The sequence below is a fragment of the Octodon degus genome, unplaced genomic scaffold (genome assembly GCF_000260255.1).
Source record: "Octodon degus isolate 3935 unplaced genomic scaffold, OctDeg1.0 scaffold00045, whole genome shotgun sequence".
Taxonomy (NCBI): domain Eukaryota; kingdom Metazoa; phylum Chordata; class Mammalia; order Rodentia; family Octodontidae; genus Octodon; species Octodon degus.
The window spans coordinates 12,248,350-12,265,180 of NW_004524621.1; the positions used below are offsets into that span (position 1 = coordinate 12,248,350).

Below are 16,831 nucleotides of genomic sequence, written 5' to 3' on the forward strand. Positions count from 1 at the left end.
ACACAATGAAGAAGGGACTGGCAGAGGTAGGAACAGGAGTATTAAGGAGCATAGGCTAGTCAGAGTGGGTCTGTAGAGTGAGTACAGTGAAGAGATAGGAAAATGGGGAGAAGCAAGCAAAGAAACAGTGGGTTGGGGGAAAGGATTAGTGAGAAGCAGGGAAGTCTCAGAGGTTTGTCATATGGGATTAAGACTCACTTTTTTGGGGGGACCAGGAATCAAACTCAGGACCTGACTGTGCCACTGAGCATATTTCCAGCCCCAGAGTCAGAGGTTTGAGAACACAGGCCAGGGGAGAGGCGGAGAAGTTAAGGGTCAAAAGAGGATAGGCAGGACACTGGCACACACCTGGAATATGAGCAGAGGATCAAAGTTCCAGCCTATGGGGCTGGGGAGATAGCTCAGTAGCATAAGTGTTTGCCTGACAAGCACAAGGGCCTGAGTACAATCCCTGGTTCTGAAAAAAAAAAAAAAAAAAAAGTTCAAGCCTAGCCTGGGCGACTCAGTAACTTGGCAGGAACCTGTCTCAAAATTTAGGAACTGGGGATATAGCTCACTGTGTACGCCTTGGGTTTAGTCTCCAGTACCACAAAAACAAAACAAAACACAAGGAAAAGATCAAGGAAAAAAAATAGAAAAAAGAAAAACAAACAAAAAAAGATCAAGGATCAGTGGGAGATGTCAGCAAAAGACAAGAGGTCAGGCTAGGCATTACCTGCTTACGAGGCGGTTTCGGAGCCATCTCAGAAGCAAGAAGCACCTCAACCCCTAGAAAGTCTATGAAGCGCTCTTTCGCCTGAGGACAAGAAGTTTGTCCGTCTCCTTGCCTACACTCTGGAAATGCAGACTCACTTCCACTACAATTCTCAGTCAGCAGGGGTTCCCTGGGGACAGCTGTTGCTGTGGGTCCCCGAGCCCTTGTAAGGCAGAATCAACTCCTCCCTGACGCGGTTACCCAGCAACTGACATGCAGCCAAGGCGCAGGCGCCGAGATCATCCGCCCAGACAGCCAGGCGAGAAGGCGGGTCTGCGCGCGAGGGAATACGCCTGTGCCACTAAGCCCCGCCCCCAGAGTAACAACTCCCTGCCTTGCGCTTTCAGAGCCCCCGCCTATGGGCGGGACTGAGGCACCAGGACCCCGCCTTCTTATGAATAATGCAGTATCCGGGCGGTGTCCCGGACCCGGAAGTGGAGTTGCCGAGTCACCGCAGTGGCTGAGCTGCTGACAGGAGGCGGCGGCGGAGGAGGAGGCGAGGCAAGACCTGCAGCTCGGCCAGGCCACCGCCGCGGTAGCGCAGGGCAAGCCCGCGGAGCCACGCCGGCCTTAGCCCGACTGTGAATCTCGTGCCCCCAACCCACCTGTCTATCCGCCTCGCTGCCTGCCCGCCCGATTCTTCCGGGGCGGCCTAGTCTGCACCACCCGCGGGGCTCTTGGGGCCCCGCGCGGTCCAGTCGGCGTCCCCGGCTGCGCCCGGCCTCTGGCCCGCTCGCTTGCCGGCACCATGATGGAGGAGATCGACCGGTTCCAGGTGCCCACCGCGCACTCTGAGATGCAGCCGCTGGTGAGGGGGCGGGCGGCGGGCAGGCCAAGGCCGGGAGGGAGCGCCCCCTGAGGGGGACGGAGGGAGGGAGTCAGGCCGTGGGGATCTTGCCAAAGATAAGCCTTCGGATGGGGATCAGCCCTAAGAACTCACAACCGGAGGAGGGGAAATTGCAGGACGAGAAAAGCGTGGGAGAATGCGCAAGGTGCAACCAAAGGGACCCAGAAGGGCGGAGGGCACCGTTGGTGGAGGCCGAACGCCGTAAGGAGGAACGGAGGGCGGCACAATGGTGCACACCAGTAGTGGAGGCGGATAGAGGAGGATGGCTAGGAAACTGTCACGGGGCGCCGCGGGCCGCAGGCACCTGGGCACCGGGGGCTGGGATGGGAAGAGGGAAGGCGTTTAGCCTTGGAGGCCTATGATGCTTAGGGCGGGGGAGGGGCGGGGAAGCCTTCAGGCTGAGAGGGACTGGGAATAGGTTTTCAGAAGAGGAGGAGCCTGCCTGCCAGTCTGCTAGATGAGGACGGAAACACCGAGCTGGGGCCAGGGACCGATGGAACTAAAGGTCAGTGTAGGATCCGGGAATTCCGTTTTTCTCCAAAGGGGAGCGCGGGCAGTCCAGGATGAGGGCATCGGAACCGGGAAGGAAAGTGTGCGGCAGCGACTTGGAGAGTCAAGTGTGCAGATGAGAGCGCTCGGGTACCGACAGGAGAGGAGGTGGGGATGCGCCGGGGCGGCCTGTGCCCACCGTTTCAGACGAGCACCTGTCGTCCTAGGCCTACATGCTTGGAGTCTTTGCTCTGCACCGATCCTGCTGCCTGTCCACGGTCCCCGAGTCAGGGAGGAATGATGTCATCGCTGCCGGCGCCTAGGGGATGGAAGGGGGAGGGTGACGTGGGTTTATGGAGGCCAGGCCTAAAGGAGATCTTACCCTTTGGCTAATGCCCGAGGGGTCGGTGAGTGGAGGCTACCTGACTAGTTTGTCTGCCTGGCAACTGGATAGGAAATGCAGAGGCCTAGCTGCTGATCTAGAGAAGGGTTACAGAGGGAGGGCTCAGGCTGTGCTCCTTCAGTGCACCCTCTCTCCTCTTGCAGTCCCAGCTAGCAGGAGCTGGTAGGAGGGAAGGCAGGTCACCAATCTAAAGGTGCGGATACTGTATTTTTCCTTTTGTGCTGGAGCTGAGCTCTCCAAGTCCTGAAGTCTGGGGCTTTAATAAAGACTGCTCCCTCTGTTAGGTTGGGTGACCAGGAACTTGTACCCTTGGGCTGGCTGCCCCTTGGCTGAAACCATGCTTTGTGGCTTTTTAAGGCAAGGGCAAGTAATCTGGCCATTGTGGTAGCCAATATGGGCCTTGGCCAGGAACATAACCATATATATGCCACACCTTTTGGGGGATGGTAAAATCATTAGTGGCCACCTATTTAGAGATGAATGGCAGTTTTTTCCCTTTTTGAGACTATTTATTTATTTATTTATTTTTGAGACTATTTAGTTCTAGAAACCAAATCAGAAACATACAATATTAACAGAAATGTACAATCTTAAATTAAGAACAGAGATGTTGCAGAACTTTTGCCTTGCTTGATATCACCATTGGATTATTTGGGAGCCAGATAATCCTGGAGAAAACTTTGTCCCATGAACCTGAAGGACTTTGGGCTAGGTTAGAGTAACTTTTCTTAATGGATTCTCTATCCATCCAGTCTTACTTGTCAAACTAGATTGTCCAATTCTGAGTTTCTAATCAAGAACCAAAACAGAGGGTGAGTAAGAGAGTGAGTAAAAGTCAGGAAAATGTAACAATGAGTTAATTCTGGTCTCTTGCCTGGGGTTCTGGAGAAGGGAGGTAATAGCTGTCCAAAGAAAGGGAAGAAATGCTAGGGCCACCAGGATCTCTCTTTCTTGCCCTTGCTGCCTCTGGTATTGCCTGAAGTTTGTTGGTTGTGTTTTGTTTGTTTTTTGAGACAGTCTTGCTATGTAGATCAGACTGGCCTTGAATGCACTATATAGTCCAGGCTGACCTCAAACTCACAGCAAAAAAACCCACTCCTTCCAGGACTACAGGCATGTGCTACCATGCCCAGCCTTCCCTGAAGGTCCTGATAGCAATTTGTATGGGTAGAAAACTTCTGAGCTGCTTTTGGTCTGTGTGGCCTGGAAGTAGCAAATTAATTTGTAGCAAGAAGATATTTGTTAGTATCTCATTAGCTAGAAAAGGTCTCCATCACTGAGCTACAGCCCAACTCTATTTATTTTATTTACTTATTTAGAGACAGAATCTTGCTAAATTCCTGGTTTTAAACCTATAGTCCTTCCGCTCTAGCCCCCAGGGTTGCTGGGATTACTGGTGTGTGCCACTGCATCTGACTTAGACCCTTTTCTTAAAAACTAAAGTACTCGTTATCTGCAAGATAATACTTTCTTGAGGTAGAGTACATTTTTGTGGAAATAGTAATATAGCCAGTCCCTATATGAGGCCCATAGACATTGCCCTACTTCTTGACTTCTGTCCCCAGGTTGTAGTCCAGAGACATCCCTAAACTCTTTAAATGCCCTGTATTTTATTAAGATCAGTGGAATCTTTTGTGGCATTTCCCCAGGAGCTTTCATTTGGGGCATAACGAATCAAGAAACATACTATAGAGGCAAAGAGCAAAATGGATCTTTAGGGTATTTGAGCAGACCATAAAAACTAGAGTACCAGGCTTGAACTATGCTATGAGCTATTTTATTTTATAGTCCTTTAGGAAATCTCTTGTCTTCTCTGGGCTAAAATGAAGACAAACTATCTATTAAAATTTAAACAATAGCTCCTCATTCTCCCATCTTAAAAAAAAAAAATCAGTCTGACACTGCTGATTCAGCAAATTTATTTAACAAATAATTATTGAGCATCCATTCTTCCAGATACTGCACTAGATATTAGGGACATGGTGACACAGACATGGCCTTGCCCTCCTGGAGCTCAGTTAGTGAGTTAGTGAAAGTTTCTCTTACGTTCTTGGTGAGCTCCCCTGAGGGGAGAATAGACTATTTCCTCAAGTTTGGAGAGTAATAGAACTATTATCCCTTTTAGCACCCAGCTGTGTGGCTAGAGGACTGTTATTTAGGATCAATCATCAAATAGCCCTCCTCCCACACATAGTGGTGGAAGAATCGAGAGACCATTCTTTACTTGGAAAGATGGAACTGTAGGGGAAAAGGAGAAACTTTTTTCTTTTTCCTTCTCTCACTCAACAGAGAAACTCAGCTTGGAAAGGAAGCCTGGGGGAGTGGTAGGAGCTGAGTGAGAAGGCACAGCCAGCCCAACTGGGTGTTTCCAAGGTGCTAATTTAAGCATTAGCTCTCAGCTAGTGGGAGGAAAAGGAAAAGATCCCACCCCTATTGCTGCTGCTGTTGATACAGCTGTATGGAGCCTCTTGTCAGAAGTGGGTGTTTACCTCAAAGGAGTGGCTTCCTGTCCTTTCCCCATCATACCAATTACTTAATTGGCCTGGCTGCATCTCAGCAGCTGAACCAAGCCTGGGCCTACCACTGACTTCCCCAGGGTCTCTTCCTATCTCCTTATGGAAAAAAATGAGAGCTCTTGGCAACCTGTTCCTTAGGCTCCAGTCTTGCTGTCTTCTCATAGGCAATCCTGAGTGGAACTGAGAGCAGATATTCCCCAAGAAACTTTGGAATGGCCTGCTTTATATGTCAGTTCTGTGTCTGAGCCATTCACCTTATTAACCCAGGGAAGTTCCCAGTTGCTCAAGGCAGTGGAGCAATTGGGTTGACATTGGGCTAATTTGTATGAGTACAGGCATAGGCTGCACAATCTGTGTCTTTGGCTGGTGTTGGGAAGAAAGATTTGTTGCAAGAAAAACAAGTGGAGCTTTTAAGCACTTAATTGTGTTGGCAACACCCTGCCTCCTGTGTTCTCATAGACCAAAGACACTTAAAGAATAGCATAAGGCAATATAGAGGGCCTCAATGCCTGAGAGAAATGCTAGTAGAGCCTCTCTGAACTAGATTATTTGTTAACTTACTGTTTAGTTTGTGAAAATTTGCTATGTATCTGCTCAGTTCCTGGGTCTTCAAGGTTGCAGAACCAAGTTAAATCCCTACAGTAGATAGGAGAAGAACAGGCTCCAATGGTGATAGGAAGGTTTTTAGATACATGTTAGAAATAGGGCCAGGGATACAGCTAAAAGGCACAGTGTCTGCCTGGCCAGTGGAAGGTTCTGGGTTTGATTCTTGGTACCACAAAAATAAAACAAAACAAAAAAACATAGTAGACATTGATGGAGGCTTTTCTTGAAAAAGACTGACACTGCCCTTGGGAGAAGATGAGGAATGTGGAGTCTCTTCCCTTTGACTACTGGAGCCTGGAAAGGAGTTACAGACTACTGCTGCCTTCTGCTATTGAGGGAACAGGGATAATCAGGTTGCTAATTGAGTGAGTGGTTCATGGTAGCTCCTCAAAGTGGCAGAAGAAGCACATAAAGATGGCAAATGGAGGGACCGGCCAAATAGCTCAGCAGATTAAAGTGCCTGCAAGCAGGTGCAGGGGCAGGGATTCAATCCCGGACCTGCTGTGCAGGCCCTGCCCCTGGGCACACTGAAATGGCAGTTGAAACTGGGCGTGGTGGCTTGTGCCTGTAATCCCAGCTCTTGGGAGGCTGTAAGCAGGTGGATTACTATGAGTCTGATCTAGTAGTGAGACCCTGAACACCCTCTAGACCCTTCTTTAAAATACCAAAAAAAGGTGACAAATGGCCTTATGTGGCTCATAACCCAGCAGTATTTGTCAGGCTCCTGGGGAAAGAACTCCTTTATTTATTTACTTTTTATTTTTTATTTTTTGACAGAACCAGGGATTGAATTCAGGCCCTTGCACTTGCCAGGGAAGCGTTTATTCCACTGAGCCATCTCCCCAGCCCCTAGAACTCCTTTACATATCTTCCTTTGTTGCAAACGCAGCATCAGCTTTGCTCTCGTTCTCACCCACTTATCACTTGTCTCCTTATTTAAGAAACAGCAAAAACCAACTCTCTCTAGATTTTATGCTGAGCTCAGTGACACAGAATATTGTTCCTGGAGTATGCAGTCTAGAACATGCTGAGGTAGTGTAGTGAGTACTGCAAGAGAGGTGAGAACCAGGCCACTCATGAAGTGGTTAGGGAGCCTTCACAGAGGAGGCATTGCTGAACTGGCTCTTAGGACAAGACTAAAACTTGGCAGACCAACAAGATGAGGCAAAGGCAAGATAGCTCAGCAGTCTAAGGTGCCTGCTTAGGCAAGTTTAGGCAAAGCGTAGGGACCAAGGTTCAATCCTTGGCACCACATGCCACACCAGCATCACTCCAGGGCAGGCTGAGCCAGCCACAAAAAAAAAAAAAAAAAAGAATTCCAAACCAAGGGCATGGAGGAAGAAACAAAAGCATATATTTGGAATGAATTAAAAGTTATTAAGGAAATAGGGCCAGCCACATAGCTCAGGGGATTAAAGCGCCTGCAAGCAGGTGCAGGGGCTAGACATTATAATCCCTGGGCCTGCCATGCCGGCCCCAGCCCCTGGGACATGCTGAGACAGCAGTTGAGACTGGGAATGGTGGCATGCCTATAATCCCAGCTCTTAGGAGGCTGTAAACAGGCAGACCACTACAAGTCTGATCTAGTAATGAGACCCTGAACACCCTGTAGATCCTTCCTAAAAAATACCCAAAAAAAGTTATTAAGGAAATAACATAATCGAGTACACGTTATCACTCCAGTAGTGAAGGAGGGGTTGGAAAAATGAGATTGGAGGTGTGAAGACTGATACAGAGGTACATGTGCCACCATCCTGACAAAGGATGGTGAATCCTGTACTAAAGCAGAAGCAGAAAGAGAGGAGAGATACACAGATACTAATAAGGTATAATAGCAGGTACTGAATTTTGAGGTAGGGTGGAGAGATAGGGAGTAAGGGATAATTCCCATGTTACTGGTGTGGACACTGGATGAGGGAAGGGACTATGACCACCTCAGGAAATTTGAAGGCCCACATATTCCTTGGCCTGAGAGACTGCTAATAACAGCAAAGCCTGGTCTTTTCCTTTGCTCTACTGCTAAAGCTACATGCTTAGGGTTTTGAAGAACCCAAAAGTTCTAGAAAACCAAAGGTAAGAGTGGCACTGGCTCCATAGCCTCAATAGGGCTGCTGAGAAGTGTTCTCACCTGTCAGTGAATACTTTCCCCCAGCAACCTGCTATAGAGAATACAAAAATAGTGTCAGCGAAGAGCCATGGTGGGTTATTATTGTTTTGGTTTTTTCCTTCAGCAACACTTGGGTGAATGAAAAATAAAGTCCTTTTAATGTCAGTTTCTGCCTGGCCTTTTGTCATCTTTTCGGTAAAATTTTGGTTGGATGGAAAAGGATGCATATTTTTCTTCTCTGAGACTATCCTGAAAGCTGCACTAAAGATAGAAGGCTAAGAGCTGCTTCCTTCCATGCAAGGTATGCCAAGGAGAGGTCTCTGGGGTGAGAACACTCAGAGCCCACAGCAGGGCCTCTGCAGGCAGGTGCTTCCATGTTAGCTGGTGTTCAGGCTGAGTCATTCCACTGCTCTTGACTATATCCCAGCATGAACAGAAATGGAAAATAGAGACTTCTGCACTTGAAACTGACTAGACTTTGGGACTTTTTCTTCCCCTTGACAGGACAGATGGAGCTTTGTATCTGGAAAGGAAACTTGAAAACTGCTTGTCAGGCTTAGCCATTTTGTACCTTCCAATAGGCAATGAGAAAATTGGTTGACCTCAGAGGATATGGAAAGGGGAGGACAGGGTAAGGCAGGTTACCCAGAAGTTCTAGTTGAAGGAACCAAGAGGTATGTCTCAGCTGGGTCCCAAGTCATTGTTTCCTAAGGAGACTGATGGAATGTGGCTTTTGGGTTGGAAGGAAAGGGAGGAAGGAAGGAAGCAAGCAAGCAAGCAGAGATAGGATCAGCTGTAAATCTGGCTCTTTTCTGGAATTCAGAAATTGACACATAATAAAACAAAAACAAAAGAAATAAATTGGCACATGACCCAAAGGCCTCACTGTGTGGTACCAGAGTTAATTCTGGGCTTCTGGGAAGAACTCTAGAAAGGGAAAGCTCTCTAGGAAAGATCTCTAGAGGATCTGGATAGACATGGTCCAGTGGAGTTTCTTCCTGGGCCACATTCTTGGGAGTTAGTTCAACAAATACGTTCTTGTGCTGTCACATTGAAGATGAGATGGATGTGATTGTGGAGGGACAATGATAAGTTTCTCTGATAAAGGTGATGTATAAAGGTGTGAGTACAAGTACCAGAGGGCTAATGGCCATGAAAGATGTTCTCTGACTGACTGTGCTAGCCCTGAGAAGTGTAAGAATCACAAGCAGGCAGAAATAGACCCAGTTACTGTGGCCCGTTGCCTGATTTGCCTATTGTGGCCACTAGACTCTTGACTGTCATAAGGAGATTTTACTCTATCGAGAATAATATGTAAAAGAGCACTTTTAAAATTTATAGTATTAACTACCCCCAAACTGTAGCCTGAGAACCATTTATATATTTTACTATTCAGTTAACTTAAATATAATTACATAACTTAAATATAATTATATATAAGCATTAAATGATTGGTAGTTCCAATATTAATTTTACTTTTCTTTTCCCCTTTGCTAGAAATTGAACCCAAGGACTTGTACATGCTAGCCAAGTGCTCCACTGCTGAGCCACATGCCCAGTCCATTGATTTTATCCTTATAAAGGAGTTGATGAAGCCTCTAGCCTCCTAAGCTTAGATCTGCAGTTCCTATCATATATGGTGAGGAATATTGTTCCTTCATGTAGCTGGGGAGGGGTCTGTAAGCAAATTGCTTTGGGGACTTTATATATTCTATCCTGCCACAATGTCCACTACCATTTTAGTCTCTGAGAAGTCCCTTGTACTTTTTTTTTCAAAGTTTTATTGATAAACAGATAGCAGTGAGACAGTTTCAAATCAAATTGGAAGTACAGTTTCAACAAAAGGAATTTTTTTTTTTTTTTGGCGGAACCGGGGATTGAACTCAGGCCCTTGTGCTTGCCAGGGAAGTGCTAATTCCACTGAGCCATCTCCCAGGCCCCCTTGTACTGTTTCAGCTGTTTAATTTAATGTTTCCCATGCTTAACTATAAAACATTTTTCTTCATGTTACACCTACTAACATACAGAACCCATGTATTGCATAAAATATTCTTTGAAAAACTCTGCCTTAGAAATTAGTCTGTGAAAAAAAAAAGAAAGAAATTAGTCTGTGTTCTAGACTAGTCTAGGTTTATATTTTTCCCTATTCTTTTTGAGCCTTTTATAACGCACACTATTTTCACCTATATTAGTCTCTAATGGGATGCTGTTCTCTTAGAATTTTTGTTTTGAAACAGGTCTTGCTGTGTAGTTCAGGCCAGCCTTGAGTTTGTATCCCGAGCTGGCTTTGAAATCATGGCAATCCTCCTGCCTCAGCCTCCCAAGTGCTGGGATTACCAACATGTGCTACCATGCCCATCTAGATGTACCTGTCTCAATAAACTTAGCACCATTAAAGGAAATTCTTAATAAACTTTAGTCAGATACAAAAATGAAGTGAATGCTAAATGTCCTGTTTTTCTGGTGATATTTCTAAAGGAATGTTATTTCCTCATATGCCCTCTTTTTTGACAGCTTTATTGAGATATAATTCATATTTCATACTTTAACTATTTTTTTTCTTTTATTCCTGGTATGCCTACTCCCTACCTTATTATTGTTTCTCTCTTTTTATCTGTGGGCTGTACCCTGTCCTATTGCTTTCTCCCAGGCAAGAGAGAAGATAAAGATTATAGTCCAAATAGTTTTGTCAGGAAGAATACTACCTCAATTGGAACAGATTCCCAGCTTAGAGAACATCTTACTACTTTGTCCAAAGTATCATTAAGCATGGATACTACTTATAACAGCCAACAATATTCCTGGGTAATCATTCTATACTTTCCTACTCCATAGACAACAGAGAGGATGGATAATCAACAGGTCTAAACCCTTACGCCAATACCTATTAAATAGTAGTGGCTATCTGGAACATTGAGTTAAGATAGATTTTGAGGCAGGGTCCTAGTTTCATGAGGAAGAGCAACATGGTTGGTTTTCCATGTGTGCCGGTCATTAGCAGGGCAAATAACAGTTCTAGTGTTCTGCTTGTCATTCTGGCAGCCCTGAATTATAGTAGTTATCCTGGGCAAAGAATATAGGAGAGGGAGACGCTGTAGGGTGTTAGCCAGCTCAGCGTTTCATTGAGGGGCTAGAGTCTTACGATACGGCTTTTCAAAAAAATGAGTGAAAAAAATAGACCTTTCCTAACTTAATCTTCCTAATCTGATATTCAGCATTAGTTGTTGAAGGTTGAATTAATATAAAGTTAGTAATTCTTTGGTAATAGATGGGCCAGGTGAGAGGGATAATCTTGACTCTGCTAAGCAGATAAGAAGGAGAAGGAAGTAGATCCCTGAAAGAGATTTCATGAATATCTTATGAATGGCTGGCCATACTTTAAATGAAACTGTTTGCCCTTGACCAAAGCCAAAAGAAGCAGGCTACAATGAAAAGTCCCTTAAGCCATCCATTACTGGAAATGCAAGACCCTAACAATACAGCTTCAGCAATCTCCCCACTGCCCTTGTCAGGCTACTTAGGCCATGTTTTTTCCTTCCATTTCCCTCAAGACTTGTATCCTACTCCCTAGTCATCCTAGCTACACTAATGAGCACTTTCAATGTTTCTTTTCATTGAAACTAGACACAGACCTCTGCACATGATCTAACCAGTAGAGGTGATTGTGGAACTGCTGCTACCCACAGTATTGGTGGCGTACTTTTATATTGTCAGTTGAGATTTTGTGATCATATTTAATAGCTATAGATATTGTTAACTGAATATGAGACATGTGAACATTTTCATATCCTTTCAGTAATATCTAGAAATTTATCATATGAAAATAAAGAAGTGTACTAAAATGTAAGTATAAGAATTATTACACTAGCAAAATATTATAAATCTAAATTTGGAAAATATAAGATTAATTTTGTTACATTCATAAAATAGAATTCTTTTGGGTGTGTGGTGGCACATGCTAATACTTCCAGCACTCTGGGAAGCTGAGGCAGAAAGATTATGAATTTGAGCCCAGTATGGGCAACTCAGTGACTTTGCAAAATGCTATCTCAAAATAAAATTATAAATAAATAAATAAAATTTAAAAACATTTACCAACTCCCCACAATAAATGCAATCATTATCTACTGCAAACATAATAAAAATAAAATTTTAAAGATAGAAATAAGTAAAAATGTCTGAGGATGTAGTTGAGTAAAGTTCATGGATTCAATCCCCAGAATTTTTTTTTTTTTAAAGGATGGAGTGACTAGAATAGTGAAGAGGCAAAACTATGTCCTGTGAGAACCTTTAGAAGAATGGAAGCTGTTTAGCCTGTGAATAAAGTTTCAGACAACAAATGTTAAGGTTTTTCAAATGCCTGAATGACTGGGTTAGGAAGGAAAAGGAAGTTAGACTTCATTTTACCTGTAATGTCACAGGAGTTTCTAGGATCCATGGACATGAGTGTGAACATCCTCTCCCTCCCCCATGCTCCCTGAGGTAGCAGTTCTTCTTACTGGGCCAGAGGCCAGGACACCTGGAAGACACATTGCTCTTTGAACATGCCATGCTCTTTAAAAAGTAGGAACTAGAATAATATTCATGCAGCAAACATGACTGTGGTTATGCAATATGAACATGTTTTAGAAAGTCTGTTCTAGAACTTAACATGAGCAACACTTTTCTTATTTCCTGTAATGTGTAATTGCCGTCATTCTCAAATTTCATGGCCTGTCACAAAAATGCCATCTTTCACATGCATCCTTTTTTTTTTCCCCCTTCAGGATATTTGACTTCTCCATTTTACCTGTCCTATGGCTCTAATCATTGTCTTTGTGCAAAGTGCAGCTGTCGGGTCATGTTGATAGCTCAGTGGCATAAGCTCCTACATGGCAAGCCAAAGTCCTGAATTCGATCCTCAGTTAAAAAAAAAAAAAAAGTGCAGCTGTCTTAAGCCTATCTTAAGGGAGATGAAAAGATCTTTCCAAAATACCTGAGCCACTTTGAGTAGATTGGGACAGAAGTGTGGGTAGGCTTGTTTATTACTCAGCTGGAGGTTGACAGAAAGTAGACTAGAACCCAGGTACCCTAACTTCTAGGCCTGTGATCTTTCTTGCACAATTTAGGCCCTAGTTTAGTTCTTCTACATCAAGCTTAAATTTTCCACTGGCCTTTGAGGCATCTACACTAGCCTTTTGCCCTGCAAAGCTGTTTATGTCTACTATTCATGCCAACTTTCTTGAAAGTCAAGCCAAGTCTTTTACTTTCATCTACTAGCATCGTGAGGCCTTCTCTCCTCCTGAGAAATTATTTCCCATCTCCTTTTATGAGTTTTCCATTCTTGCCTATCCTTCAGAGATCATTAATAATCCCTGCCGTGGCTTAGATCTAAGATGTATCCCAAAAGTTTCATGTGTTCAGAAGTAAAACCTAGAGCGGTGATTGAATCATGAGAACACTAACCTCATTAATGGATTAATTCATTGATGAGTTCAGAGCTGACTGGACTATCAGGAAGTGAGGACCAGTTAAAGGAAATAGGTCACTAAGTGTGTGCCTTTGAGGAGTGTATCTTTCCTCAAAACTTCATCTCTTCTCTCGCCACCCCCCAACTTGCTCTGCTTCCTGGATGTGGTAAAGTAAGCATCTTCTCTTTCAAATACCCTGTAGCCATATTTTTCTGCCTTGGAACCAGCAGATCATGAGCTAAAATCTTAGAAACTATAAGCCAAAAATAAATATATCCTCTAAGTTGTTTTCTCAGGTATTTGGTTAAAGTGGCAAAAATCTATCTAATACTCTCCTCTTTAACTTCTTCAGGAAGCGTGGTCCAACTATTCTAGTGAGCTCTCAACCAGCCCCAAAGCCTGTATAAATAGCACATAATTTGAAACATATGATATCCTGATTAGGGTGTCTACTTCGATGTATTATGTTGTGAGGCTTATCCCTTAACTCCCATTTGACCTTGACAGATAACTTCTTTCCTCCGAACTAACAGCACAGCGAAGAAGAAACTTGCTTTCATGGAACAGAATAAGAGAGTTGACTTTATATTAATATAACAGTAATAGTAACATAGCTGGCTTTAATCTTTAAGGATGAGTAAGAGTGGAAATGATAGGAAGTGATTCTAAAGAAACAATAGAGACCCAGAGAAGAATGAGTAGGTGGGAGTTAGCAAGTAGAATAGAAATTTGAGAATTGTGTGAGATTCAAAGGGACAATGGATTGAAGAATTCATTCATTATTCAAAAATATCTTCAATCTACTATATGAAAGAGACTGTACAAGACAGATGCAGGGAATAAAATAATGAACAAAGCAAATATTATTCCTACTTTTAGGAGCTGACAATCCTATAGGAGAGACAGATACTGAGCAAATAATCCATACAAAATTGCAATTACAAATTATGAAAAGAGCAAAGTAGCATGAAAGACAAAGTAATAAATTCTCCTCCCACATTAGATTGATTCTGTCATGTAAAGCTCCTATGAGAATATGTTTGAGCTTAGAACATAGGATAAGAACTTTGAGTGAACTGACAAAGAGTAATTAGCTTCTTGCTTTCAACTGAGGCAGGGGCTTCCACCTGAGTTGTTAGTCTGAGTCCATTTCAAATTAGCCTTTCTCCATTCTTTCTCTTGGCAGTATCAGGTAAGTTTTCAGCAGTGAGGGAAACAACCCTTCTCTCTTTGCTAGCAGAGTTTATAAATGTGCTACCCCCTTTGGTAGTTCTGGAAAAGCTATTAATAGAGTCGTGATCATTAATATTTAATAAGCAAAATCAGCCCTGATGAAGAGCTCTTACCTGAGTCTTTCAATACTATATCTCTTGCACACAACCCCCTAGAAATGGAAAAAAAAATCTAAGCTTTTGGAGAAGGTAGGGAAGAGTGCCAGCTAGAAAGTCTTTTTCATTGGTATGGTATGGTATGGTATGGTATGGTATGGTATGGTATGGTATGGTATGGTATGGTATGGTATGTTGTGCTATGGTGTATGGCATGATGTATAGTATAGTATAGTATAGTATAGTATAGTATAGTATAGTATAGTATAGTATAGTCAGGCATATCAGATAGGGATGGTTCACTTTTTCCTTAATGCAAAAATAAAATGCTACAGGCCATTTACCTGAGGGCAGGTGTGCCTCTGATGGGAAACCCACATTGACATGCAGGTTGCAGCAGCTGGTGAAAGGGGTCTCCATGGGGCCACCTATTAATGCTGAGGCTATTCCTTCTCTGAAGATTTTAGCTTTCAGAAAGTTCTTTCTAATCTCATCTGACCTACTGCTTCCAGCCCTGGCTTAGAGATGATCATGGGCTTAGAGAAGGACAAACATGAAAATAATGTGGGGAAATGGAAGTGGCTAGTGTGGTGGAGAAGAGGAGGAAGAACTATGTGAAGACAGGTAGGGAGAACCAAGTTGGAGGATGGTATTTAAAGTAGTAAACAACACCCAAAGATAAGCACACCCAAAGATAACCAGTCAGGAACCAAGACTTGACTATCATCAGCTTCTCTGTCAACAGGATGGAACCTTGTGTTTGATATCCTTCATTTGTCAGAGACTGAGATGCAGTTGTCTCAGGAAGTGTCTTTAAAAGGAACAGGTTTGAGGACCTTTGAGGGATTGGAAAGATCTGGATGAGCTAGTGAGAGACACAGGCTGCAGACAGGAGATGGGTCCAGAAGTAGTAGGGGATCAACTGGGTATACCCTAGCCATCACTTTTGTATGACCTTCGGCCAGCTTCTTAACCTCTTTCAGTCTAGTTATAAAATAAGATCATGCATATGGAAAATGAACTGCAAATTACTGTATCATTTCTGATCTAGTGTTGATAGTGATGAGGGGCTGGTGATTTTTTTTTTTTCATCAGTGTTTCCCAAGGTAACTTTTGTGGGAGAAGGTAAAGAGATGTTTATTATCAAATGAAAGAGTCACTGGCCTCCTTGACTGGGCTAAGTTGAGGCCAGGCTAAAACAGAGGTGTTCTGGATTCCAGCTGATTGTCATTGGGGTTCCCACTGAGTAGACCTGTGCAGGGGGAGTTGCAGGGCATAGCTGAGGCCCTGTCCCTGTCTTCCCTGCCATGCCTAGGTCAGAGTCATGTTGGCACTGTGGGACCTTGCTGGAAAGCACACTACTGATGATAAGGGAAGGTGCCCCGCTGCTATTTCAGTTCCCCTACCTCAACTTTCAAGGCTCAAGAAATGTTAGAGAAGGAAGTAGCTCCAATCTATTGATTTTTTTTTCAGGTTTTTCAACATTTTTTCATGGACATTTACAAGCATGTACAAAATAGAAAAAAAGCTAAAATGAACCCACTAGTAATCATTATCCAATTTCAACAGTTATCAACAATGCAAGACTAATCTTGTTTCATTCATATCTTATTCACTGGGTTGCTCTGAATTACTATTTCATCTATGACATCATAATGTTTCTCTCAAAATATTAATATAATCACAACAATATCATACCTAAAACCAACAATTTCTTAACATCATGAGTTTTTACTTGGTTTGTTTAAATAGGTCCACACATTGCCTTTGGTTGAGATGTTCCATTTAATCTATAGTTGCTATTACTGATATAGAGGTAAAAAATGTAACTCCCAACTTGATAGATGTCAGATATGCTGAGTTCATGTTCTGTAAAACTGAAGAGTTAATTCTAAGGAACAACAGAAGTTCTCAAGAGTAGGAAAAAAATTTTGAGAGAGATAGCTTCTGAGAGATAGGAGGGAACCCAAAAGTTGGGTTGCCAATGAGCCCACTTCTCTGAGAATATTTTATAGAGGGAATAAATATGAGGTAGGTTCTATGTGGGTCAAAACTACGATCAATCGATAAGATTACAAATATAGCCACATAGGTACTATTGATTCAATGGAGAAGCAAATCACATAGCAAGGGCACACAGAAAGAACAAAGACATTTTTAGGAACAGATGAGTCAAGAAGTTCTGGTCACCCACCTAGACTTTATTGGACCAGGTGGTATCAATTATAATACAATCCTGAAGTCACTGCTTACCCCTTAGGCCTGGTCTTTGCATTTTTATCATTAGGCCTGGTCTTCTGATACACCTCCAGTCACATATTTTTGGGTTTG

The 16,831-nt window shown here is 43.4% G+C and overlaps 2 protein-coding genes across 10 annotated transcripts in view; one reads left to right on the forward strand and one right to left on the reverse strand.

The window, feature by feature from the left end:
* Positions 1–933, reverse strand: part of Dnai1 (dynein axonemal intermediate chain 1) — a 72,706-nt gene extending 71,773 nt beyond the window's left edge. Inside the window, exon 1 of the mRNA XM_012514912.2 lies at positions 716–933. Within this exon, the coding sequence (XP_012370366.2) occupies positions 716–742 (27 nt within the window). The 5' untranslated portion in view covers positions 743–933. The remainder of the gene's footprint in view (positions 1–715) is intronic.
* Positions 934–1,204: 271 nt separating this feature from the next.
* Fam219a (family with sequence similarity 219 member A) overlaps positions 1,205–16,831 on the forward strand; it is a 99,420-nt gene continuing 83,793 nt past the window's right edge. For 4 of the 9 annotated variants that reach the window (XM_004631904.2, XM_004631905.2, XM_004631907.2 and 1 more), the window contains exon 1: positions 1,205–1,562. In XM_004631904.2, coding sequence (XP_004631961.1) covers positions 1,503–1,562 — 60 coding nt within the window. In that variant the 5' untranslated portion in view covers positions 1,205–1,502. Of the gene's footprint in view, positions 1,563–2,048; positions 2,107–16,831 lie in introns of those variants that run through there. The other 5 variants (XM_023716005.1, XM_004631906.2, XM_023716007.1 and 2 more) reach the window with 3 other exon arrangements.